Genomic DNA, 27780 nt, shown 5'->3' with positions numbered 1-27780 from the left:
TGATCTAAGATCTAAGCTTACACACTAAAGTTACACAATTGGTTTATAGGCTAATATAATTATATATTATTATATCAAAGCTGGAAAGAGACATGCATTTGGGGAGTGAATTATTCCTGAGATATCTTGTCAATTTAATCAGGTGAATGCACAGTGTATGTCAAACCGACAAAAACAAATTATTTGTAGCACAATGTAATTTGTTTCTGTCTTTTTGACATGACCAAACTGAAAGTGCCTCCATAATTGAAAATGCAGGAGGCTCATTAGGAAAATGGTGAATATATTACTCAGAATTAAAATGAATGATCTTGTTTTCCTTGTACACCTTACTTGTAAGTGAGGTCATTTTTTGGCCAGCGTCCTCCAAAAATCACAAAGCGTTTCTGCCGGGGTGACTGCTGAGATGCACTTCTCTCTGGTCGGGGTAGTCTGGGACGCCACAGCGTGGTGGACCTGCACCCCAGAGCTGTTCCTGAGTTGGGTGTTGAGCTGTGGCTCATCTTTTGCAGTGCATGAGGTTTGAATGTGTCCTGAGGGTCTCTCCTCTTTTCAGAGAGGGAGTGTGGAATCTGTGACAAACCCTGTGATGGAAAGACATAAGCCATGCATGAAATCAACTGCAACAATCGACACTAATTTGCTAAAGAAATACTCATGTTAATAGCTAGTGCTCATGCTAATATTGGTTAGCTAGTTAGTTAGCATAACTACACCATTATGACTGATGAAAATTCAGCTTTTGCCATCACAGGAATAAATCACACTTTAAAATAGAAAACGTGTTTTAAAACTTTAATGATATTTCACAAGTTTTTACTGTATTTTTTGGTCAATTAAATGCAGCCTTTGTGAGCATGAGAGACATCTTTTCAAAAACAATCCTAAATGACCCCAAAAATTTTAACACTAAAGTTTACTATAAAATGAAAATAGGTTCATTGACATTTATTTAACGAAGGTCTATTCGTCTCAAACATCATAAACTGACATTAGATTAAAAAAACATACTGTACCCTTTTGGAAAAGGCCACAGTTTATGATAATAAAACATCTTGCACATTACTAAACATAAATAAAAGCAAACCCCCCCAAATCTGATACAAAAAAAGCTTGTGGATATGATTGCAGATGGACTGCTTAGTGTCCCTAAACATTCTTTGGAGGAAATGGTTGTTCATTAACATGGGCGTTTAAAGACTGAGAAAAATGCCTGTGGGCAGCGCTGAAGCGCTTTCAGGCAGAATTATGAGCATTACAGATGCTTTAAACTTCAGGATGTTTCGTCTTTCATTTACAGGGCTCCCCTTTTACCCACTTACTGAAAAATGTCTAAATACTATGTTTACATGAAATCAACATTATTCTAAAAGCTAAATATGTTAAGATTTGAAGAATTTATAACAAGCTGTTATATTGGTTATACGCAAATTTGAAAGTTATCCTAAAGTCTTCCTTTGGACTAAGAGGGAAAACACAGTTCTGACAAGGTGCCCTTATTAAAAAATAAATAAATAAATTCTTGCCTGGTTTAACAACATATTATAAAATGTTTAGGACTTTTGCAAAGAAACAGCAAACAGGCTAAACGTTTTCCCCTCAGTGACCCCATGTCTCTCTCCCGGGGACGGCGGCACAGCGGTGACTCCTCATGCGTGAGGCAGAGCTGCTATATTGGATTGGAGACAAAGCCCAGCAGGAACTGTGGAATGTGCCCTGGTCTCTGAGTGAGACTTTTCTACCAGCATGCTTTGCTGATTTCCAACATGTGCACGTAGATAGTTATATGCATAGATAAAGAAAAGAAAACATTTAGTTCAAAAACACATAAGCAAGTTATTACAAATGTACTCTTTGTATTTATTTTTTTCTGTCATATGGTTTTGCAAAAACATTTACAGCTTTTTCAAAAAAAATTATGTTTACAGTTACAGTAAGTTATTTTCGTCTATGCAATGTCAGTGAACACACCTTAATCATTATTAACACATTACGTTTTTTTTTTTTCAAGGTGTTTGTTTTTTTTACAAATATGATCAACAATATATTTACAAATGACCACTTTTTTTTAGGGAGTTGCACAACATGCCATTTTAGTCTTGAATCCTCTTACTTAGAATTATCTAATATTTTAAAGGGATGGTTCATCGAAAAATAAAAACTTTGTCATTATTACTCACCGTCATGTCATTTCAAACCCACAAAACCTTTGTTCATCTTCGAAAACACAAATTGATACTAAGAAAAAATTATACATTTAATATTAATATGCAAATTCAAATATATTTTTGATGAAATCTTACCTCTTTCTGACCCTGCACAGAGGCAACACGACTGACAAGTTCAAAACCAAAAAAGTTAATAAAGTCATCATTAAAATAGTCCATGTGACATCAGTGGTTCAACTGTAATGTTTTGAAGCTACAAGAATACAGTTTGTGCACAGGGTCAGAAAGCTGTTGGATACATCAGAAATATCTTAATTTTTTTTCTGTAGATGAAAAAAGGGCTTATGTTTTGGAATGACATGAGGGTGAGTAATTAATGTAGTTCATTTTGGAGTGAACTATCCCTTTAAGTGACACATTGACCTAGAAGGCATAATTTCCAGATTTATGCTTTTTTTTCCCTACATGTTTCCACTTGTTGGTTTGATTTAGTGTGTTTAAATGTTTAATAAGAAATGACACAGTCAAAGCAAGTTCTTATCATATTAATATTTTTGTATTAATTATTATTATTAATAAAAAAAGATTGTACCAAACTAGTACTAAGTTTTTTTTTTGTTCGTGAATTTAATTTTTTTTCATAACAATATTAAGACAGTTGTATCAACCTGACATAGTATTATTTTAATGCATTAAAAACTATTTAATGCATAAATTAAAATCAGGCTCCTCGTACAGCTCACGAAACATCACTCTGATAAAAAGTTTATGGAATTCAAACCAGATGCTTAAATAAATTTTGGGTTGTTTATATCACCATAACATCCAACTGCATAGTGACACCTGATGAGTAGACAAGATCTGCCATGACCCTGGAATAACACACACATTACACTTCTGGCACAAAGATGAGGTGCTTTTTTTATATTTTTTCATGCAATGCAAGTTTTAAGAACTACAGCTCAAAGAGTAAATTTGACCCACTTCTAAAAAACGGAGAGCAAGTTATGACACACTTTTTGCTATACTATGCAGGGGGGAATGAAGTCAACACAATAGGTTGCTTTTTCTTGTGTGTGTGTGTGTGTGTGTGTGTAATAATCTGTAGAAAAAAAAATATCCCAAGCTGTCTTGAAGTTCTGCCAGAATGCAATCCCCAAAGTTTAAGCAGTTTATTTCATTAAACGTCTGAAGAGATTAAAGCAGCAAAATTGCAATACACAAAACAGAAATCAAAGCTGCGGTGTGCACCGATAAAAAGCCTAGTGGTTGTGGCATGATGTGGAAAGGAATGCTATGGGTATTTTCATGCTGATACTGGATACAAGATCAGAGTGAATTCTGAAATAAGTGTGAGAACGTAGCTGTCCACTTTTATCAGCACTGTTTAAAAGAACTGTCTGACCCTAAAGCTACTGAAAATACCTATTTAGAGCAGGATCAAAATTCTGGGTCAGTGCTTAATAGGCTCACAGACATCAGACAGGGAGGGAAATAAATGTCTCAGTGAGTAGGAAAGCTAGCCAACAATGGTTTCTGATAAAAAAAAAATGTAATGCTGGAAACATTCTGAGTCAGCGTTTTGCCTGTAGTTCAACATAATTTATGTTTCAGATAAGCCCCCCAGACAAAGCCAAGTTATAAATGCTGCCATCTCCTTTCATGTGTGGTTAAATTCACTTGTTGAGTCTGTGCTTGAGCCTCACTCTCATACAACACTGCCTGTCCCAGCGTAGAGAACAGAGTAGGCAGTCCTAATGGGCAGTCCTAATGGCACCCCCCCCCCCCCTTGAAAATATATATTCCAGACTTTTCAAGGGCCCTCTCTTCCTTTGGGGCCCTGGTAATCAGTACTGGTTTTACCCCCAGTCCGACACCCCTGACCCTGCTACCTTCTTAAAAGAGTGCAGAGCTTCAATAGCTCATGCTTGTGGCATTACCAGTGTTACTGTGACTGTGTTACTGACCTCACACATTACTTCCAAATGCAAATTTTAACTTCCACATTCCCGATCATTCTGGTGGCACGTGAAGGCAGCATTAGTGAAACCAGGCAGAGACCATGGTAGCTTTAGCAACATTAGCCATACAGGGAGCCAAGAAGCTCTTTTGGAAAACAAAATATGACACGTGATGTTTACTTTGTCTGGAGTCTGGACGTTTGAGCACGAAGCGCTGGTATCGACCCCTCTTTCAGAAGCAATCTCTGCACAACTCCAGCACTGAACTCACCCTCGTTTGTGAGGCACTCGAGTCTAGTGTAAAATGAAATGTAACCACCATATCCTCAGTGGTCTATGGAGACTCCTATGTTTGTTAATGCATCCTAACACACACTTTTAATGGCTCTTTGGCACTGACATTGTACCACCAGCAGCTACAGGGAGAGGACAGTAATGGCGGACCGCAGCTTCTCACTCAGAGCTGTTATGCTGATTAGGCAGAGAGCGTCACACATGGGTGGGACTTTCATCGACTATGTTGTCATAGTCTAGCACTGCTTGTGTAGAGAGACTGTTTATTATTTTTTGGGAATTATAAAACAATAAGTGAGTGGATTTTTACCATTAGGCTCGTTGTTTTCACACACTACATCCACACAACTTCATACACCTTATAAAAGGTGTTTGTTTTTTTTTTGTTTTTTTTTTTATTCAATGGTACCTTTAATTAAAAGCATCATCAATTTTGGAATTTTGTTTCATTTATTAAGATAGTTGTCGACCCCTCATCTTTCCACATTTATCAAGTGCTTAAATGAGTCTTCTGACCCTAAAAAAAACATTCTGGATGGGCAGAGTGCAGGATCAAAGATCTGGGTCACTGTCCAATCTGGTTTACTTACATCAGACAGGGAGAGAAAAAAGAAAAGCTAATCCTTACACTATTATATTACAACTCTTCATGACAAGATAAATGAAGCTTTAAAGGATTACCATTTGAACAAATATCCACAGGTAAATCCTCTAGAATCTGCAGCTGACTTGGGAGTGATGAGTGGTCCAGTACAGGACAAAAGGAGACTTTAACGGAAGCTTTCAGTGATAAGCTCCCAGATACAGTATATGCACCAGTGCTCATGTTAAACTTTATCCCCAGCAGCTCAAGTCCTCTTGTCTACCAGCACTGGTAAATGTTTCAAGTTTGGATCAATGCTTGAAGGACTTTGGTACTTGGCTTATTCACATAAACCCATTGTTCCCTCTCCCACACAAATATTCCTGCTCTGACACATCCAAGAAGATCAGGTTTTCCTTGAATGACCCCGTCAAACTCTTAGCAGAGGCATTTCCCAACCAGTTAAGGTGAGTGAATCACCTGACCCAATAACCTTGAACTGCTAGACTCTAAAACACAATGTTGTTTGTGTTGGAAACACTGTTTGGGTTGCAGGTGAATTCATTCAGTGGCCGTATTACAAAAATGTCCAATTTTAAAGCTACATTATGAAACCTCTAGCGTGTAATTATGTGAGTTTGGCTTCCGATATGCTATTGAGTGTACCAGTGTACCTAGACAATTTTATTAACTACATCTGAATTCCCACTCTTTTCCTCAAAATAAATAAAAAGTATATATATAATAATATATAAACCAGACCAGACAAACCGTTGATCATATAGTATAGCCTACATGTATTTTTTTTTATAGAAGTTTTATTAAACTCAATATTATAAACCTTACACCAATATACAGCTGACAGATTTATTTTCGCAAAAATAAATAAAACAATATTACATAAGCACCTACAGATCCAATAAAACTGCTCTTATACAGCACAGTCCCAATACAGGAGTGTATAAACCAGCCTCTCTTTTTTTATATATAAATAATAATCAAAATTTTTCCCAATCAGTTTGATGTTTTGTTGTGGCTTCACTAATGCAATAAACTTTTATGTTTTTTTTATGCTTCTCATACTCAGGCATTCAACCTTAACTAAAATTAATTGAAAATTACATGACTCAGGTGGTGTAAATATTAAGCAGCATAATATTAACCTCAAATAAATGATATGAATGAACTGGGTGTCCTAGCTCCACCTTTGCCAATGTTTTTCGCTCCTGGTGACCAGGTCAAATGTGAAAATGAGATGGGATGGGTATGTGAAAATAAGAAAAAATAAACAACCATTGTCACAGTTGTTAAACTACATAATCTATTCTCTTTTTTCAGTGGACATGCCTGGGAACAAGGGGCCAAAATAATCATAACAGGAAAAAGGACAGTGGGGGTTTCTGTGAGCAGACTATCACATTCCCTAAATTCTCTCTACAGTATGCATCTGTGTGTGAGAGGGAGTGTGTGTCCCTCCAGATGGCACAGAAAAGACAAACTTGCCCATGCCTGCACAATCCCTCGCTCTTTTGTCATTGCCGACAGAACAAACAGACAACATTATATCATAAACACAACACTAAAATCCATTTTTCAGATCACAAGAATGTGATGACAGGTTAGGTCATTTTAATAAGCAAACAAACAACTCAAATATAGGGCATAAACAGAAAACCATAAAGAAAACAGGAAGCCTGTAAGTATATTTTGAGTTGAAAAAAAAATACTTTTAGGCTTTCAAGAGTATTTAGTGGCAGTTAAACAGTTAAATGATATAAAGTTACTCCGGTAAGCATCATTAAACTTGAATCATAAAAGGTGAACAAAGCCAGATGAAACTGACAGGTTCTGGCTCGTAATTCTAGGCTTCAGACGCTGTTTTTCAGACGCAATTTTTGATTAATGATGATGATGATGTATAAACGAGTCTGGTGCCAATAATGTTATCAAGACAAAACTCAACAAACTTTGCTTTCTTCGTGCAGCTGATCTATTTGTATTTGACATTTGGCATGAAAGTAAAAATACAAATAATTTCTTAAACATTTTAAAGAAAAAATCAAACTTAAAAATGTTGTGGCAAGTTACAACTTTAGACCAGCTAGATATATATATTAAAAAAACACTCAAACAGCAGCCTAAGGTTTTTAAGAGCTATAATCAAACAATGTATCCAATGTGGGCTTTAATAAACTCACCGGAGGCTCTTTGTGCTTTCTGAGTCCTCGTCCCTCATGCAAAGGCATGCATCTCGCGGTCAGGAGCACATGCAGAGCGAAAGCTCCTGACAGAAGCCCGGAGACCCGCATCCTCCTCCTGTATCCTGGAGCTCCGCAGCTGGAAGTGGACGTGCCTGAGAAGGTTGTGCAAGCTCGCGCGATGCCTGTGGACGTCTGCTGCTGTGGAGACCGCGCTTATTTATATGCAATTATTTCTTTGTTCTCTTTCCTCAAATACACCGCTTTTTTTTCTCATGGGCCGGATTGACAATATTGCCTGATCTCTCCACGTGACTTTTAACTCTTTTGCTTCTGGACAGAGCAAATCAACAGAACTCTATGGGACACTCATTATAAAATACAATACAACCTAGAGTTTAGAAAAACGACGTGAGATCTCGACAACTTCCACATTTTACTTTTACCTGGCCTTATTAATACATTTACATAATACAATTACATTTTAAATTTACCCCACATATACCCACATGCATATTTAATTGATTTCTTTCATAAATTGTATTGAGTGAAAATGTGAGACAATGTTTCAGGAGTTTAGGACATAATAGAACAGCTTATTCGATTATGTATTTCCTACTTTGGTTTATTTATAAATAATTCCATACGTTCTCTTTTTGGACCTAAAAAATGCGTCCGTTCGGGATTTCTTAATCGCCCAAAATGTCCGGGAGTCGGCTTTCTTTATCCCGCTCCCGCTAAATTTCTGACCATTTGCTTCTGCTCCCGCAACATGTGTTTCTCTCCCTCGATTTTCGCGTCCACTCATTTTAACATTCTAATGTTGTGGTGCATCAGGAAGCCGCTCTCAGTATGCTATGCGGAGTATTTAAATCTCTTTTAAATGAGCTTTCGCGCTGTTCACTTTCACTTTCGATTTCGGTGAGTTCCGTTTTTGTTATGCAGATCCTGACTCCTGCAGTTCTTTTTGGATGCAGGATTGCCAAATCCTGCATTTCCACAGAATTGTGGCTGCTTTTAAACTCTTGCCATTGGTTGATTTTGCCAAGTGGGTTAAATGTTTGAAACACAGCATAAAATACATTTGACTGAAATGCCGGTATTGAAACATTTTGCATTCAACCTGTGATAAAACTTGCATGGACTTTTTCATGAACTGTTCCCTCCTGGTGGAATGACCTGCCCAACTCAATCCAAGCAGCTGAGTAATCATTTTCAAGATACAGCTGAAAATAAATCTCTTCAATCTTTGTTTGACCCTGGATGCTATAAATGCCTCGTTTGTAATGGGTTTTATTGTTTGTGTCTTGTAGAGCCAGGGCACCACAGTATTGGTAAGGGTGATTGGTAAGCCAATCACAATGCACTGGATAGCTGGCCAATCAGTGTACACCTTGCTTTTCAGAACAATGAGCAACAATAATGTACATAATAATGTGTTTTGAACCTTAAACTGCATAAACACATTGCATTACACCAAATACACAAAATAATGTTCTTTTAGCAACTTTATATGACCTCTTTAAAAAGAAAAGAGCCTTCAACACTGGCATTCTCTATTATTTCTATTTTATCATTATAGATAATGACCTTATTTTTTTTTTTAAGAAATTGGCTATGCAAAGATTTGATTTAAAAAACATTATCATATCATAGCTATTAAACTATTTATATTTATTTTCTTTCTTTCTTTCTTTCTTCCTTTCTTTCTTTCTTTTTTTAAACCCATTAATCCTCAGAATGATCTCAAAGTAAGAAGAGGCAAAAGTCTGTTAAATTAACCCTGCCTGGTTTAAATGTTTGCAAATGATTAACAGTTGAAATGTATAAAATTGAGTAAATTAATCAAAAAGTAATCAAATGTAATCAGCTACATTACTTGAGATTGGTTATATATTAACATGAACTAACAAATTAAAATACAAAGCATTTATAAATAATATTTAATATTAATTTAAATAGTTTTGAAGTTGTGTTAGTATAATTTAAAGGACATAAGCTAAAAATGTAAAAACAATAACAATTATTAATTAAAACTGTAATCTAACTTAAAAAAAACTTTAAAGAAGGTTTTTATTTACTTATATTCAGACTATGAGAACAAGGCTCACTGAAGTAAATATTATCAAATTGAATAAGAATAAATTTTTCATTCAACCTCACATTTACAAAAGGATAGCAAACGATTCAGAAGCAGTGCTGTGTCATCTCCTATTCCTTGAATAATAACAAACAAAAATACTAATCCTTAATTTTTTTTTCTTTGTTGTTTTTTTTTAGAAAAAACGTCACCAAATCAAACAGAAGCAATGCATGCCTCTCAGAGCAATAAAAAAGTGAATTTGTTAATACCATCTTCCGTTTATAGGAGAGATCATGAAGAAACAATCTTAGCCTTTACACAGACCGATTGGTTTTACACAGAACGTTTGGTACTTATCTGCTGTAATCTGGAACCACATGCCTATTTAAATTCAAACCAGACTTTGAGTGAAGTCTTGCCGGGAGCCTCAGCAGGAAAAACCCACTGGCCTCACCAGAACCATTACATTTATTCTTCCAAACCACAAGCGATCTTTATTTACTTCTCTTTGGAGTTTGATGGGGCTGTGGTGGATGATCTAACAGTTAAACACAAAAAAACAATGAAGAGTTACATTGTATTTGAGATTTGGGTTTGTGATTTCCCTATGCAGTTTAATATAATCAAAGGTGTGTCAGTATACCATTACTGCATATGTATCAAAGGGTCAATATCCATCTCAATATTGTACTTTTCCTCTGAAATACAACACAAAACCAACAAGAACGCACACTTTCGAAATCCAAACTGTGCACCCACAGCCTGTCCTCACTGAGAAGGTCAACTACAAAGCACAACAGAATGACCTCTGTGTGCTTAGCAGTAATATAGGGCAAATGAGGAGGGGATGCGCAGCACAAAGTTACCTTCTGATTTATCTACATAATGGGAATAACAAGGAAGTTGCCTGGATATGATTATCAGCCTACAGTTTACGTGATTTAATTTGTATCTGATAAGGACAATCGTCTGGTTCCCATTGCAGAAATAGCACTCCTTTGATGCTATATAGAGCTTAACGAATTTCCTTATATAATTTTCATTATAACGTTCTCTTCAAGAATAAAGTGAAATGATATGAGGGTGAGTAAATTCATTTTAATTTCTGGACATTTGGTATACTACTCGCTCACTGCTTTTTGCTCCAGAAGGTGCTGCTGGCTTTTGAGTCAAATTTGTCCTTTTGTGAAAAGAAAAGGTGTTCTTGCTCCATCATGTGGCAGAATTCTTCAATTAAAAATTATGAAACTGACCTGTCATTGTAAGTGCACATGGCACTTATAAATGTATATAAAGTAAAATAAACAGTCAGATCTAAAACAGAATTTTATGATATTCCAAAATTTTTAATTCTCTCTCTTTTTTGGGGGTAAAGCATTTGATGCAGGAAAGATGCCTGTATAATAAGAGCTTATAAGCATAAAAGTGCTGCATATTTACATTGCTGAAATTAGACTAAAAATGAGAAAATAGCCTACATGTAATATATATATATATATATATATATATATATATATATATATATATATATATATATATATATATATATATATATATATATATATATATATATATATATATTAAAGCTCTTCAAATATTATGATAAATTCAAATTAGCCTACTACTTGGATGACTGTGATATTTTGAGTGATTAATAATTAACTAAATAAACTGGTCATAAGAGTTAGGAAGATTCACGGATGGGGTGATTTTGAATGGACTTTAGCATATTACAGCAATCTTTCTTAACGCAAACCCCCTAAAACGCACAGAAAACCGAGTTAACCATTATACTGGGAAAAGTATTATTAGCCAAATTTTTTAGTCAAAAGTTTCTACTCAGTTTCTAGACAATGTTTTATCTCTCGCTCTCGTCCCTTCACGATATCTCAGACAAATTCCTCATGACATGCAGACAAGTTTTTCTCAGCTCTTGCCATTTGTCTTTGATCATGACATCTAACGCTTAGAATTAGATAAACGAAGCCGACAGCCATAACATGGTAGTGTTAGGTTGTCGCAAGAACATTGTACCATTGACCCATGGAGGGCGGAGCATAAATACAGCTACAGCACATATGAGGGTGAGAAGTCCGGAGAGTCGCTCGTCTTGGACACTTCTCATCCAAAATGCCACTGGAACTGTATCTCGATTTGCATTCCCAGCCATGCCGCTCCGTCTTCCTATTTGCCCAGATAAATAAAATTCCCTTCGAATTCAAAGCCGTGGATTTATCTGCAGGTGATTTATTTTTATGTACCTGTTTTATGGAATTGTGCATGCAATCTTGGTAATCTGCAGTTGTAACATTTAGCTGTTTCACCTGATAAAAATATTTTTAACGTTGATCATGTTTAAAAAAAAATCCTTATACTCTACACAGTTTTAAGTTTATGTTTTATTCCATTGTGAAAAAGTGCATTAGTCATCAGACATGTTTTTCTCCGTGCTCTAAAGGTGAACAATATGGAGAGGAATTTGGTAAGGTCACCATCATAAGGAAAGTTCCTGTCCTCAAAGATGGAGATTTTATTCTAACAGAGAGGTATGTTGTTGCCCTGATTTACACTTGATTCGCATTAAGATTTTAAGACTGTATATTTTCTCTATAGTATAGCTATACTACAGTATTTGGCAGCGAAACATCGCACTCCTGACCACTGGTATCCAGCTGACCTGCAGAAGCGTGCACGAGTCGACGAGTTTCTCTCCTGGCAGCACACGAACATAAGAACTCATGGGTCAAAGGTCTTCTGGTTCAGGGTAAGAGTCGCTTTATTAAACATTAAACCGGTCATTTGTTGTGCTTGTGTGTACTGAGTAAACTGTGATTATGCAAGCTTTCTTTTAGCTGCTTTTTTACTCTCTTTAATGCATGCATTATTCACAGTCAAACTAATATTTTCCAATTTTAGGGGGTCGTACCTGCAGTCACTGGGGCCCCGGTGTCTAAGGAGAAAATGGATGCTGCTGTGGAGGACCTCAACGCATCTTTGAAAACCTTTGAGGACAAGTTTCTTCAGAGCAGGCCATTTATAATTGGAGATAAAATATCTCTGGCTGATCTTGTAGCCATCGTGGAGATAATGCAGGTACATGTTGTGCATTTGATTTCTTAGACCAAGTGCTTTACTTAAACGTGACATATTTACGAATTCTGTTTGTGTGTCTTGAAGCCGGTCGGTACAGGTCTAGATGTGTTTCAAGGCAGACCTGTTCTGAGTGCCTGGAGAGACAGAGTTAAGAAGGAGCTCGGTGTGGAAGTCTTCGATGAAGCCCATAAGGTTATCATGAACGTTGATACATTGCCACAAACCTTTGAGAAAAAAGGTTTACCAGAGTTTCTCAAGCTAAAGTTACAGAAAATGTTTAACTGAGTCTGATTGGACGGTCATCTAGTATTAAACAATATCTTTCATCAAGTTATTGTGCAGTAATTTGGACTAAGACGGTTTAGAAAATATTATAGTATTGAAATCATTGTATTCAAAATAAAAACATTAAAATAAAATTATGCCTAAAGGTATGCATTTGTACAATTTACAGTGTATTCATATATTATGTTATGTGTTGCCTTGAGTGGGGAAATACCAACATCTCACATTTCAACATTTAAAGCAAACTCTTACATGAACTGTCTAATAAATTTGATTTCTTATGCTCACATAGCCTTAAGAAAGCATAGATTTAGACTGGTAAAGCCAAAATGCATGCACAATCCCAAGCTTGAGTTATGATTTATTTTTAGGAGTCCTTGTTACAGTATAATTATACATTTAATTACTGAGTAATATTAATTAACTGCATGTACTAACTATATGGTTAGGGTTAGGATTAGGGTTTGGCTTACTTGCATTTAATTATGCATAATTTATTGTTATTATATAATTGTTCATATTGTTATTAAGTATTTTTGTCATTATATAAAATAAAGTCTTATCCAAACTTGTAACAGCAAATGCAGTATAAGTATGAGATATGAGTAATATAGTCTTTAGCTATTTTCAGTTGCTTAGGAACAGAATTTTTTATTGATATTTTTCACAGTAAAATATATGACTATGTCTGTCTACATAGATCACAATACAAAAAAGGTTTTATCACAGCAAGATACATTCATTACGATACATAATGTGAATTGAAAATGTTATTTGAATAAATTAAACAAATACTAACTTGATTCTAGTTATTCCAACCCGACTGCAAAAGAAAACATACATATTTTAAGAGTTGGTGATTTTGTATGGAATCATGCACTGTGAATCTAACAATAACATTTTAGAAATGTTCAAAATTAAGCATGATGGTCTATCCCTAAACATAACCACATAATCAGATCATACGAAAACATAAGAGTGAGATTCAAACAAATTAGCAACCAAATCACCAAAATATAAAAATAGTTAAGAATTGTTATGAAACTGTGTTGGTTATTCTCCTCACTATTCAGCCAACTGTAGTATAAAGTCAATTAGGAACAGTTACAAGCATTCATTTAGCAGATGATTTTATCCAAAGTGACTAAATCTTAATTTTATGTTTACCTTATTACTTACTATTACTTTCTTTATTTTTAAGAGACTTAAAACAAGAGGTTTTTGATTTGAAGAATTCAAGTCCCTGAAGTAGACTGTCTTTATCAGATCACACATCCCCTGTCACAACTGTCTGGCTTTTACTACTTTGTTCCTCTGCCTTCCAAAAGCAGAACAGACTCCAGAGCTTCTCTTTCAGATACCTGTTTGAAGCTGTCAGAAGGAGAGAAGTCATGCCACTGTAAAAACTAAAGGCACTTGCTAAGATGTGGTAGGTGATAGACAGCCCAATTAACCTTATAATGATAAACAAAGCCACGATACACAGAGTGGACATATAAACTCCCACCAGGGAGACAGTAATCTTGCACACCAGGAGGTACGAGTCAGATCCTTGCACCTGGGTCTGGTTCTTCTTGAGAGCCAGCGTGTGGGCGCATAGATGGATGACCATTCTGAGAGAGGTAGGCAGCATGATCGTCAGAGGGATCGGGCAGAGGAGGCAAAGAATAGCAGCAGCGTATGCGTTTGCGTTCATCTGTATAGTGAAGGAGGGCAGTGGACAGGTCAAGTTGCCAATGTCGTTCACGTTGTAATTTTGTTCCATTGAATCTGCTGCATCGAGTGAGAACATAGGAAAGAACAACAAGGAGGAGAACACACAGCTCAGCAGCACTGCAGCGTTGATCACAGAGGAGATGTTCCTCTTTAGTGCTCGGAAGCACTCAGAGGAGAAATTCACAACTTTGATGCAGTAGAAGAGACTCAGCCATGCAATGGCCCAGAAGCTGATAAAGCTACAACTCATCATTAGATATATTTCAGTCCGAATAGATAAAGGATATGGCCTGATGCACCAAATCAGGGGATCCTGAAAGATACTAACCACCAACACGAAGGTGGCGAGTACCAAGATAATGTTGTTGATGGAGATGACGTTTAGGATCAAATTGACAGTCTGAACGCTCCTGGTCTTCACTTGCTGTTGTATAGTAAAAATTAGGTTAAAAATGTTTCCAGAAACACCAACTATCAAAAGTGCGACAAAAAAAAGAACTTGCCCAACGAGGGTCATGATGTTGCTCTTCAGAGAGTGAAGTACACAAAGCAGAGTCCTGCACTGATATGAGGTCTGGCGAGATGTGTATTGTTTTATGTAGAAACAGGGACTCAATCTCTTATGCAAAGTGACTTTATGGGGGTGAATCAGAGCAGGCTTTGTTCAAAGCTGAAAACACAAATTAGGTAAAATGAGAGAAATGCACCATGTTTACCACAGTTTTACACAAACCTAAAACAAGATTTGTTGTGAATTGACTATATTATCTCTATTTTTCGCTTATGGTGAATATAAAGCTTATGCGTGTCACTTACTGTACACACTGAGACTGCATTTGCTGTCATATGTACTGTGTATGTAACAATCAGTATTGAAAGTTCATGCAATCAGTTTTCAGAATTTGCCTATTCAAATCTTGTTTGTTTGCTATTTAGACATAGTTGGAAACATGTTGGATAAAATGCAATCTGTATAATTTTACTATGCAAATATATAAGATGTGGGGACTTAAGTTTTCCACTCTCAAGTTTCTCCATTATCATGCACAGGATAATGGTTTGACGGTGAGCATGATTTCACCAAGTACGACATGTTCCTGGATCAACTTCCTTGTTGATCCTGGAACAACATTCCAATCAACCAATCAGAATTGAGATATAACTTTTCAGGAAATATCTGTTTTAGGCTTACAATCAGTGTTAGGTGCTTCTACACTCTTGTTAATTAGCATCATTTCCCTCTGATTTTAGGAATAAATAGGGTTAGGTTTAGGGGTAGGGTTTGGGTCAAGTCTATATTTCTGGACAATAATGTTGATCCAGGATCATGTCTTACTTGGCAAAATCAAGCCGACCTCAGTTTGACAGATGAAAAAAAAAAGTATTTTAATGAGACTGTGATAACATGAAAGAAACTCAAAATGTAACCTTAAAGATTCTTCTTTGGCGTGTATGAGGTTAATTCATAGCAAATTCACATTCGGATATAATTAAAATTATTTTTCCAAAGAAATGAATACTTTTATTAAACAAAGATGGTTTAAACTGATACAACGTGATATTATAGATATTAATAATGTTATCAAATATTTTTTAATTTCAAATACAATTTAACAAAGAATGCTGAAAAGAGTACATAACAAAAATATTAAGAACCACAACTGTTTTTAAAGTACCAAATCAACATATTTGAATGAGTTCTAAAGGATCACGTGACTCTAAAGAGTAATGGCTGCTGAAAATTCAACTTTGCCAGGAATTGCATTATTTTAAATTTCACAGTATTACTGTTTAACTGCATTGTTGTTCAAATAAATGATCCTGCATAAGATACTTTTGTTCAAAAACATACATTTTCTTAATTTAGGCAGGAATGATCCTTGCATTTACTTCTTGACTCTTGTCAAAATTAACTTGAAATGTTTTGTTTTTGGGGCCACTGTGAATGGTATGAAAATATGATTAAAAAAATATGTTAAATATGAAGGCCTATATAAATAAGTTGAAATATATACCTTATAAATTAAAATTGTGAAAAATATAACTTTTCATCTTTCAAATTAAGATTTAAAAAAGAATGGAATTCCGCTGAAACGAAACAATAGCCTAGTTGTTTAAAATGTATTTAAAATAATGTTAAAGACAAGAGAAGGCATGATTCCAAGATGAAAGAGATATAATGTAGCCTAATTTTGAACACGTTAGTCTGCTGTAAGTAAAAAGTCTTTCTCCGTCTCAAGAAAGAGAGTTCTAATATAACTGTCTTCCAAAAGACCACGTGACCTCCTCCTCCTGCGCAGCGCGAGCTACGCACAGCTGCACCCGCTGTCATAGTGCCTTGACTGTTTACAAGTCACCACCATGCCTTGCACTCTGCTGAACCTCTGTGAATATGACACGCAAAAACTCGTCAAAATCAAGAGCGTCAGACTCGGGTCGCTGAAATGGACTTTAAACGGAGTTATCTTGATGTTCATTTGGTAAGTGTTTGCGTCCGCTGTTTCTTGCATGTCTCCCCCGCATCATTCAACAAAAGCTCATTCATGTACAGTCAGTGCCAGAGAGTGTTTACATGTACACTGACCAACGCAGATTCTCGATTCTCAGCATCAAGTGAAAGTAATGTCTTTATTTTACAGCATCATGATGTTATGGAATAAAGAATATCAAGAGTACGATCTTGTCGTGAGTTCTGTTACCACAAAGGTTAAGGGAGTGGCAAATATAACTATACCAGACATTGGAGAAGTTGTGTGGGATGTGGTGGACTACAGTGGACCATATCAGGTAACAATACACCATTTATTATTATTTTTTTTTTCATGCCACAAAAACAGATTTATGCTCATTCCAGTGATTCTTAAACATGAGGTAGTAGGCTAATTAAATTAAGTCAAACAAATAAAGGTAACCTAATAAATAATGTTGTTCTTGTTTTATTTCGGCAGGGAAGAAACTCATTTTTTGTGGCAACAAATGTCATTGTAACAAAGAACCAAAAACAAGGTAAATGCCCCGAGGTAAGTGCAGCTATTCAAATTTCAGTTTATTTGGTAATTCAATACAAAATGTATCTTAAACTTAAAAAAATGCTGTGTTTGTGAATAATTCAGCAGTACCATTTTAAGCCAAATATAATCCATTCAACAGATGGTTTTATGTTCACACTTCAGGTTCTGCCACATGGGAAACAGTGTCGGACAGATAAAGACTGTGAGAAAGGATTTTCTAACCAACATACCCATGGTAATGTCATATAAAGAAACTATTTTAAGGCATACAGCTTGACAGGAAATACCTTCACTACCCAAGTGTTTTATTTCATCGAAAACCATTATTGGATGTTTTTGCATGATCTGAGGTTTGCTTCTGTGTTTGTTTTTAAGGTGTTCAAACAGGTGCCTGTGTGAAGTTAGATATACAAAAGAAAACATGTGAAGTTACAGCTTGGTGCCCCATTGAGAACAAGAGGAATCCCAGGTGCTGTATACATGCTAATTCATATTAAAGGGATAGTTTTCATTTAACATTTTGTCATTATTTACTTATTCTTGTGTCGTTCCAAACCTGTATGTAATACATGCAGATATTATGTTAATATAACAAAAAATTCTTGTCCATATCATGAAACTGACTTTCATTGTATGTTCCAAAAAAACCTGAGACATTTTTCATTACAAATAAGAAAGTCATGCTGGTTTGGAATGACATGAAGTTGAGTAAATAATGAGTGAAAATTTATTTTTTGTTGAACAGTATTTTGTCCTAATTGAATGTAGGATTGACTCTTGATTTGCTGTTTGTCCTGTATACTGTTGTTTGTTAATAAAGATTCAAACTTACTGTGACAACAAAGCTATTTGGCAATAGAAAACTGCTCATCATCAGCTTTGCTGCAAAATGAATCAAAAACAGTTGACACTGCAGTTCAAAGAGACTTTAGAGGAATCTGTTTGAGGAAGTTGCAGTTTTATATGAACAGAGATTCGGCGTACAGATGTCTTTTTATGTCAGGTTTTCATTTCTGTTTCCCCAGGCCTGCTATTTTGGCATCTGCAGAAAATTTCACTGTGATGATCAAGAATAACATCAGATTTCCAGCATTTAATTACATAAGGTATAGTACAAAAGTTTTATAGTTGCAAATGCTATGATATTTACTGTACAACTGTTGGTGCACTAACATGCTTAATGGGTTACACTTTATCAAGCTGTCGTTGTTGTAGTCTAATTAAACATTTAAGTACTTATTAATATTAATTAACTACATGTAGTTACTGTATTATTAGGATGAGGTTTAGGGTTTGGTTTATGGTTACTTCCATGTAATTATGCATAATTCATTGTTATTATAATAGTAAGTGCATGTAACGTGTAACTAGGACACCTTAAAATAAAGCATGAACTGTTAGCAGTAGCAATAACATTTTCAATTTAAGGAGTTCAACCTTATAATCTAATCAGATTAGCAAATAGTAAGCATATACTGATAATATAATCTGATTGAGCAAATAGTAAGCATATACTGATAATATAATCTGATTGAGCAAATAGTAAGCATATACTGATAATATAGTCATTCATTTATGTTTTTCTCTTAGAAGAAACATCCTGCCTCAAATGAAAGACACGGACCTTAAAGGTTGCATTTATAACCGCTACAAAAATCCTTATTGCCCCATTTTCCGTTTGGGAGACATTGTGAGTGAGGCCAAGGAGAAGTTTTCAGAGATAGCAGTGGAGGTAAAACCTTTCTTTTTAAGCATACCAGGACATACACTACCGGTCAGAAGTTTGGGATCAGTACGATTTTTATGTTTTTTAAAGATGTTTCTTCTGCTCATCAAGGATGCTTTTATTTGATTAAAAAAAACAGTAATATTGTGAAATACTATCACTATTTAAAATAACGATGTTATTACTATTTAAAATAATGAGTGATGCAAAGCTGAATTTTCATCATCCATCACATTCATCACAGTGTTCAGTGTCACATAATTCTTCAGAAATCATTCTGATTTATTAACAACATGCTGATTTATTATCAATCTTAGAAACAGTTTTTGCTGCTTAATATTTTTAGAACCTGAGATACTTTCGAATAAGAAGTAAAAAAAGAGCAGAATTTATGTAAAATATAAATATTTTCTAAAAATACAAGTTGTTACCATCACTTTTTATTAATTTAACACATCCTTGCTGAAAAAAGAAAAGAAAATATCTTTAAAAAAAAATTTACTGTCCCCAAACATTTTAATGGTAATGTATATTATTAGAAAAAAAAACTAAGTCTTTAGTGTCTTAGGATCCTTCAGAAATCATTCCAATACATTACTGATTTGGAGCTCAAGAAACTTTTCTTGTTATTATCAATGTTGAAAACCATTATGCTGCTTAACATAGGTGATTGTGGAAACAGTGGTCTGTTCTTTTTTATATAAAGTTTGAAAGAGCAGCATTTATTTAAAATAGTATTTTGGAACATTATTAATGTCTTTACTGTCCTTTTTGATTAGTTTATTTGCATTTTTGCTTAATAAGATCAATAAAAATCTTACTGACCACAAACTTTTGAACAGTAGTGTATTTTTGTAATTTAGTTGCAAAGTAGGCAAGTGAATTGTTGTCAGTTTTTACATCTCTGGTAGTATCTGCTCCACAGGGTGGTGTGATCGGGATCCAGATCAACTGGGACTGTGACCTGAACCACATCTTTCACAGCTGTCTGCCCAAATACTCATTCCGTCGCTTGGACGAAAAAGAAAGCAACCGAACCTTGTACCCTGGGCTCAATTTCAGGTGTGAACAACTTAAATCATATTGAACATATGTGAACTGTGATATTTAAATTCATTATTTCGTGTAGGTTTGCAAGATACTCTATTGTGAATGGTGAGCAGCAGCGAACGCTCTTTAAAATGTATGGGATTAGGTTTGATGTGATGGTGTTTGGGAAGGTGAGATTATATTATACTATATTGACATTACTTTGCATGTTAGCTTTAGGATATAAAACGTTTTTTGTAAATTCTTTGCAGGCTGGAAAGTTCAGCATCATTCAGCTAATCATCTACATTGGATCTACGCTCTCGTATTATGCTCTTGTGAGTAACCCTTAAACCCTCAGCAAGTCAGAAAAGTGTCGGAAGTAATTAAATGTTTACCATCGAATTTTGTCTTTAGACTACAATGTTCCTGGACTGGCTTATTGGGAGTGGCTGTTACTCCAAAGAGGCAAAACAGAACTACATTGAAAGGAAATTTGAGGCCATACAGGACCGAGAAGAGGTCAACACACCTTAGAAACACTGATATAGCACTTATAGCACTTCAGTTTCATTAATGCTTTACACAGGCTAAATACATCTTAAACTGAGATTCCTTGTACATGAATCTACCATTTAGTATTGTGTTTGTTGCAGTGCTTCCTTTGTGTGTCATTTGTGGATGAGGATCAATTAAGGGTGGTGAAAAAATCCAGAAAGAAAAGACTACAGGAGACAAAACCACTTTCCTTACACCAACGCAAAGTAAGTTGAGTTCCTCATGTTCTATTGTAAATGACAGTAAATTAATACTTGTTATTAAACATTCAAAAAAGAATTTTGTATTAAAGGGTTAGTTCAGCCAGAAAGAAACGATGAATTCAGTACAATGGCAGTATATCCTGACTCACGATCACACATTGATAAAGCACCCAGAAGTGTCAGCGAACACCCCATGTGGCTCACTAATCATTTCTAAAGTCCTCAGATTTATGTTGGTGAAAAGCACCTGATATTTAAATAATGATGTGGTAAAATCAGAAATGGCAAAATCCAGTTTGCATTGTAAAGACATCTTTTACAATGGTTTGCCACTACTATTTTTCTGGTAAAATTGTGAAAAGAGTGTTTAAATACTGTGAAAATGATCAGAAAGCAGCATATACTGTTTTTTGCTGACATACTTGGGTGTTTTATGAGTGTTTTAGGATATGTATTAAAACTGTATGAAATTCATTAAATGATCTCTCTTTAAATAAACTGCTACCAGTATTAGGTTAAGATAATGAGAGTTAATGATGACTTTCATTTTCATCAATGAATTTTAATATTTGGTCAGACTAATTTTTTGATATGCGTTATATGGCATTGCATTAACTAAATTTTTGTTGTAAATTTTATGCAATATTAGTCACTTTTTTATGTCTATATTGATTATACTTGAATTGATGAAAATGTGAAATATTGCCTTACCAACATGCTGAAATAAAGTAGGTTTACTTTTTTTTTTTTTTTTTATCAATTTACATTTTATGTACTTTCAAATCATTATTTTTTTTTTTACAGTTTCAGTAAACTGTAATAACCCTGGTCTGTTCGCTTTCAGAATGATTTGACAGGCATGAAGACTTTCATGAGTGTTCTGCAGTGCTGTCAAAGCAGAAGTGTAGAGCAGAGTCGTGGGCTAAAAGTTTATGAAAACCTTTCCAGAAGTCACAGCAGCCAACAAAGCATTGACACGTCATTACTGGAGATGCCACTGTCTGGGTGTCCAGCCTGGTGTCAGTGTGACTGCTGCCGGCCTTCCAACTCCTTGCAGGAACAGCTGTGCTGTCGGTCGAGGAAAGGACGCTGCATTACCTCGTCCCCGCTCTTTTCAACACTGGTTGTCAGTCGCTCCGTCCTGGAGACCACTCTGTTCTATGTGGATCCCCTAGCGGAGCTGCGTGAGGAGGCTCAGCTGCGTCATGGGGCCTATGCTCAATTCATTAGATGGCGCTTTGGTGACAGCACACCTAGAGATGCTGTTCCAGTAATACCCAGCTGCTGTACATGGAAGATAAGAGCAGAATACCCCAGCCCTGATGGGAAATACAGTGGCCTTAGACTCTACAGACTTCAGTAGATAAGACTTTATTCAGTTTATGATTTACCATTTAGTCTCAATGCCAATGCCAAAATGGGAATGATATAAACCACAATCAACAATACAGAATATGATTACAATTTTAACCTGCAAAGCAACCAATTTATGTCTCATATTAACTACAAAAATGCTGTTAGTATGTTTTTCCTAACACAGATGCCTTTGATTTTAAAAAACAAATGAAGAGGTCAAAGCATGTACAGTCAACCTGATTTACTAATAAATTTAAGTGTGACTAAACACTGATACACTCACAAACTAATGAATAAAAATTTATTAAAATTAATTAATATATTGATTATCATATTCAAATGTGATGGATAAACACGGGTTAGTATACATTACCATTCAATTTTTTGTGGTGAGTTAAAAAAAATTTAATAAAATAAAAGTATTGACATCGTAGGAAAAAGTTACATTTTAAATGTATAGTAGAAAATTGTTATTCAATATTGTGATAATATTTACTGTATTTTTTTTATTAAATAAATGCAGAAATGGTGACTAAGAGACTTCTTTAGACAAGCTTACCAGCCCCAAACATTTAAAGTAGTTTATATATAGGATATTTACAAGAATATATTGTGTTTTACTGGTTTTAAGTGCGGTGAAAGTGTCCAGTTCACTCCATCATGGAGTCCCATATGAGCTTGCCTCCATGGAGCTCTATAACAGTATAAAATAATATCATTTTTATAAGTATAATATTGCCTAATTTTATTATAATATTATTTTTTAACTTACCAGTGGCATATTGTCACCGTTTTGGTTCAGGTGAATGAATTTATGTTTGGCATAGTTGTCACGGTCTTTCATACAAGTAAGCATGACCCAGTCACAAATAGCAGCCGTCTGGGAGAAGTTCAGAAACAACATAAAAATTATTGAGCCAAAGGCATTTTACTCAAACATGTGTCTTTGAAAAAAAAAAAAAACAGATCTTACCAAACTGAGAAAGGCAAGAGTGGCACCAAGATTGACAATAGTGGGCACAATATTGAATTTACCAGCCTGCAGAGATCATTAGAGATTAACGGTTATCGAAAAATCTAATAAATAGACGGTAGTTATTATTTTTTTACTAGGAGACTAGTTCACAAACCATCCCAAACACAATGACATCAAAGCGGATTCCAAAGGCCTTTATCAATGTCCGTGTGTCAATGCTTTCATTGATTTTATAGTACTTTGCAAATCTGTGGGAAAGAACAAAATTGTTACCCTCTAGCTTTACAATAAAAAAAATCTCAATCAGTTTAACTGCATTTACCGGAAATTGTAGCCAGGGGCAACATTATTTTCAGGATTTTTGTTGTCCAGTCTGCTAAAAGAATACTTGGGAATGCAGAAACGTTCCGAGAAGTCCAAGTCACAATTCCAGTCAATGAAAATCCCAATAATGCCACCCTTCAACAGTAAAACACACTGTCAGCTACAGTAATTAACTTATTAAACCTCTATAAATATAAATAAAATACTAATCTAAATACACAATACTTCAAAAGTTCAAAGGTAGTGCTTTTTTATGTTTTAAAAGAAATATCTTATGCTCATAATGGGTGCATTCATTTAATCAAAACTACAGTAAAACAATATTTGTACTATTTAAAGTAACTATTTTAAGTATTAAAATATTTTAAAATGCAAAATGTTTATTCCGGTGATGGCAAAGCTGAATATTCAGTTTTACATGATCCATCAGAAATTATTCTAATATGCTGATTTGATGCTCAAGAAACATATATTATCAGTGTTGTGTTGTTATATCAATGAAACAGAAGACTTTTATAACATTATCAATGTATTTGCTGTCACTTGTGTTCAATTTAATGCATCCTGGCTGCATAAATATTAATTTAAACATTTTTTGACAGTTGTGTCTATAAAGAAGTAATACAGAAAATACAGCTTTATTGAAGATACAGACTTTAAGAGCCATGACGCTGAAGTCCTCTCCTGCTTCAGTTACCATGTCCCCCAGACGAAAAATAGGACAGTCTGGGTCTGTTTTACGATTAAACATGCAGCTTTTTAAGTATGTGGAGTTGATGTGAGGCAGAATGTTTCGCCTAGAGATAACATAAAACAACAGATTCACTAGCACACTAACATTTGGAATTGGAATCAGACTAAAATGCATGAACTTACTTTTTAAATTTGAACTTTGGATATTGTATGTTGTTTTTGATGAGCACTGTAAAGTCCTCTGCTGCACTTAGAACAGCAGGTCTGTAAAATCAGACTATATTAATATTCACCGTTTCAATCGAGCAAAGGTCATCAAACTTGCCCAATTTAGCTAAAGACACTCACTTTGGAATATTGGCGTCATTTTCAAGAGGACACCATGCCTGCACCTCACAGGTTTTGATCTTATCAGAGTACTGCACACAATGTCCAGTCTGAACACCTGTGAAGAGGAACAGACTTCACTTTGTGCCATTACCTTACAGCCTACATCAGAAACATTGAATTATTACGGAGTTGTGTTGAGAGAACATAAATGCATACCATTGCCATGGACATCACTGTATCCTTCTTTGCAATCACTGTCAGATTCACACTTAGTGACTTCACTCGGAGTCTGTAAAATTAATCATTTGTAATCCAACATGCAACGCTCTCTTCTTGTGTGAAAACAGACTACACATAGAAGTATTTGATCGTACCTCAGGACACTTGCTCTGTCTCTGGCCTGGAGTCAGAATCACATTTGTTAACACAAAGAAAGTGTTTTCTCCCTAGCAAATCAATAAAAACAAGGCTGACTGAATCTGGAATTCATTTCTACAAAAAGCATATGCCATATGGACAAACAAAACAACTCTCTGAGAAACTATTGCAATGGGTTTCTGTCAATCGAATGTAGATACCTGGGGTGGGATAACATATTCAGGTACGTCCCAAACATGAACCCCCTCAATGGGTGAATTGGTCAAAATATTTCCTTTCACCTTTGTGCTGACCGAGCTGATCACGGAGTCGGTGTCCTGGTAAGCGCGCTGAATCCAGCAGACATATCTGAACAGGATAATGCAGATATGGAGTTAGGCTAAACTATCAAGACTGCATTACATTCCAAGAGCACAATACGCTTAAACGTGGGTGTAAAGATATATACATTTATTGTAACAAAGGAAGAAGAAGATACACCAGAAATGGAAAACAGTTGGTTTTTAAATAGCTTTGAGTCTTAAAAGTTAGATGAAGCAATATTTTTTCCAAAGTTTAAATGCTGTATAATGTTGTAAAAATGTACTCACACAGCAACATAGGCAATGATCAAAAACTGGATCAGTCTGAAGAGGGCTCCAACACCTTTGTTATTAATAACCAGCATTACATTGGTTTCATAGCCAAAGAGACACTGGAGGCAAGCATTACAGCAGTTTTTACAGCCCATAGCTGAAGAAATGTCCACTACGAAACCACAGCACTTGATGTAAGGTCAAAACTCTGTTTCAGCCTGTAGTACACCTACTATACATTTCAATAGAATTTACATAAGCTTTGCATGTAATTTCTTAACATGCAGGATTAATGGAAGTATTAAGATATGCAGTGCCAGCCATCTGCAGACATTTGGTTAAACATCTGTTATAACATTTGCACTCCTCACATTTGCAAGCCAGTATCTAGACTGTGTGAAACTCATGTAAATCAAGCGGTTGAACACCCTCAGTCATGACCAGCAGCTCAATTGCTAGAATCATTTAAGAAAATACATTAGTGTTAGAGCATTTGTTTGACTGTGGTGTCCTAAAACTTGACAGCTCATTTAGTTTGGCTGCTGATATATAAAGAACTATAAACCTGCCAAGAAAAAAAGAAACTCACAGAATCAGGAAAAATACAAAATCACCCATTTATTTCTCAAAGCATAAAATGAACTTCTAAAATACATCAGACCAAAATGTAAAAAAAAAAAAAAAAAAAAACTAGCGCCTCTTCTGGAACACGTTCCCTCCTCGTCCCGGTCCACCCCGGCCACGGCCTCTGGCTGCCACTGTGAAAACAATAATGCAACTTAGTTTGACAAGTCACTTTAATTCTCTTAAAAAAAAATAAAAATAAAATAAAACCTTTGATGTTAGACGTGTGGGCTGGAGTAAAGAGGCTGTATTTACCTTGGGCTTTAAGAATAGCTGCTTTTCCTCGACCTGCACCAGCCGACTGATTTTTGTTCTTCATACTCTTTAACATAGGAGCATTTTTCAGCATGTCGGGAAGGATGAGGAACCTGATCTTACTGCCACGAATATACACCTGCTCCAGCTGAGATACACGGCCGTCCCTGTATGTGACTGTGATGTTTGCCATCTGAAGGCCAAATTAGAGAGAAAAAAAAAAAAAAAAAGATATAGAAACCCCTTTCAACAAGAAACTGGTGTACTTATGTACAATCCCTGTTTCAAACAAACAAACATGTACATGCATACATACAGGGGTGTAGCATCTGGGTATGCAGGTCCATATGGGCCCGGGCATATTGGGGGACCATGGAGTTATGGGGGATATTTAATTGAAATAAGGGAACAAATAGAGGTTCATAGGTTCAGAATTCTAGGCCTGAGTCTGACCCGAGCCAGTGCCTTTTTCTCTCTGACTGAATTGAGGATACATTTGATAAATTTAGCCTTATCAAATCAACACGACTAACATAAAATAAAATATACAGTCATTTGTGTGCAGAGTAGAAGCTGAAGCTTTATATATATATATATATATATATATATATATATATATATATATATATATATATATATATATATATATATATATATATATAAATAAATATATATAATCTTATTTCAATTCATTGGATATATATACACATAAGATAGCTAAGAAAGTATTACTTTAATATGTTAATATAAGGAAATAATTAAGAGACTTTCGGAAGATTAGCAGAACACATCTATATCTGTACCTGACAATTCATGTTGTCCTCAGCCTCGATCAGTTTGCCCCTGTAGACCTCCCCAGTGTTGGTCTCACAGGTGACTATGTGTCCTTCTGCTTCATGAAGAACTTTGATGGGCACTCCAATGGACATCTTAACAAGCTATCTGTCAACTGTAAGAGACAGAGGACAAAAGATAAATCCTTGCTTTACGATGAGGTGAAATCTAATGGAAGCCGTTTAAATGAAATGAATGGCTCAGACGGTTCTTAACGCAAGTTTGTCATAAGTAAAATAAAAACACACACATAACAGGAAGTAATAATTTAACAATAAATATACAAATAGACCAAGACAGACAGACACAACTCAGGTCAACCCTTATCAGAGAAATTAATAAAAACTCACCCAAACGTGCAAAAAACGTCCACAGACAGTCTCGTCTTCGGCGTTCGTTCAATAGAATTTCCGGGGATTTTATTCTACTGGAGACACGTACTGCCCTCTACCGGACTGAACGACACAACATTCAAACAAAACAGATTTGACCTAGGATATTTGGGATAAATTTGTTATTAAATGGGT

General features: G+C 35.3%; 6 protein-coding genes across 6 annotated transcripts; 2 read left to right on the top strand and 4 right to left on the bottom strand.

The window, feature by feature from the left end:
- Window positions 1–329: 329 nt before the first annotated feature.
- LOC113106825 (stromelysin-3-like) lies at window positions 330–7543 on the bottom strand. Its single transcript, XM_026268843.1, has 2 exons — window positions 7205–7543; window positions 330–584 (listed from the first exon to the last, which is right to left on the bottom strand). The coding sequence occupies exons 1-2, from the start codon at window positions 7313–7315 to the stop codon at window positions 330–332; spliced, it is 366 nt and encodes a 121-aa protein (XP_026124628.1). The 5' UTR covers window positions 7316–7543.
- Window positions 7544–11329: 3786 nt separating this feature from the next.
- LOC113107702 (glutathione S-transferase theta-1-like) lies at window positions 11330–12799 on the top strand. The gene is made up of 5 exons (XM_026270379.1): window positions 11330–11529; window positions 11746–11833; window positions 11901–12051; window positions 12204–12380; window positions 12465–12799. The coding sequence occupies exons 1-5, from the start codon at window positions 11418–11420 to the stop codon at window positions 12663–12665; spliced, it is 729 nt and encodes a 242-aa protein (XP_026126164.1). The 5' UTR covers window positions 11330–11417; the 3' UTR covers window positions 12666–12799.
- Window positions 12800–13123: 324 nt separating this feature from the next.
- LOC113107701 (taste receptor type 2 member 40-like) lies at window positions 13124–15498 on the bottom strand. Its single transcript, XM_026270378.1, has one exon. It carries the CDS (start codon window positions 14896–14898, stop codon window positions 13933–13935), a length of 966 nt encoding a protein of 321 aa, XP_026126163.1. The 5' UTR covers window positions 14899–15498; the 3' UTR covers window positions 13124–13932.
- A 1127-nt stretch (window positions 15499–16625) lies between these two features.
- LOC113107695 (P2X purinoceptor 4-like) lies at window positions 16626–22355 on the top strand. Its single transcript, XM_026270370.1, has 13 exons — window positions 16626–16861; window positions 17021–17168; window positions 17330–17401; window positions 17555–17627; window positions 17768–17861; window positions 18418–18498; window positions 18983–19124; window positions 20044–20180; window positions 20248–20338; window positions 20420–20485; window positions 20565–20669; window positions 20804–20911; window positions 21753–22355. Exons 1-13 carry the CDS (start codon window positions 16743–16745, stop codon window positions 22269–22271), a joined length of 1755 nt encoding a protein of 584 aa, XP_026126155.1. The 5' UTR covers window positions 16626–16742; the 3' UTR covers window positions 22272–22355.
- A 474-nt stretch (window positions 22356–22829) lies between these two features.
- On the bottom strand, window positions 22830–26009 carry LOC113107697 (P2X purinoceptor 4-like). The gene is made up of 12 exons (XM_026270373.1): window positions 25556–26009; window positions 25166–25313; window positions 24962–25033; window positions 24804–24876; window positions 24606–24702; window positions 24441–24521; window positions 24220–24361; window positions 23563–23699; window positions 23395–23488; window positions 23238–23303; window positions 23037–23144; window positions 22830–22958 (listed from the first exon to the last, which is right to left on the bottom strand). The coding sequence occupies exons 1-12, from the start codon at window positions 25693–25695 to the stop codon at window positions 22923–22925; spliced, it is 1194 nt and encodes a 397-aa protein (XP_026126158.1). The 5' UTR covers window positions 25696–26009; the 3' UTR covers window positions 22830–22922.
- A 131-nt stretch (window positions 26010–26140) lies between these two features.
- LOC113107700 (small nuclear ribonucleoprotein Sm D3-like) lies at window positions 26141–27726 on the bottom strand. Its single transcript, XM_026270377.1, has 4 exons — window positions 27604–27726; window positions 27223–27368; window positions 26420–26612; window positions 26141–26298 (listed from the first exon to the last, which is right to left on the bottom strand). Exons 2-4 carry the CDS (start codon window positions 27346–27348, stop codon window positions 26231–26233), a joined length of 387 nt encoding a protein of 128 aa, XP_026126162.1. The 5' UTR covers window positions 27349–27368; window positions 27604–27726; the 3' UTR covers window positions 26141–26230.
- Window positions 27727–27780: the final 54 nt, after the last annotated feature.

Source organism: Carassius auratus, chromosome 8 (genome assembly GCF_003368295.1).
Source record: "Carassius auratus strain Wakin chromosome 8, ASM336829v1, whole genome shotgun sequence".
Taxonomy (NCBI): Eukaryota; Metazoa; Chordata; class Actinopteri; order Cypriniformes; family Cyprinidae; genus Carassius; species Carassius auratus.
Note: the sequence above shows the minus strand (reverse complement) of the source record. Positions and strands in the feature narration are given on the sequence as shown.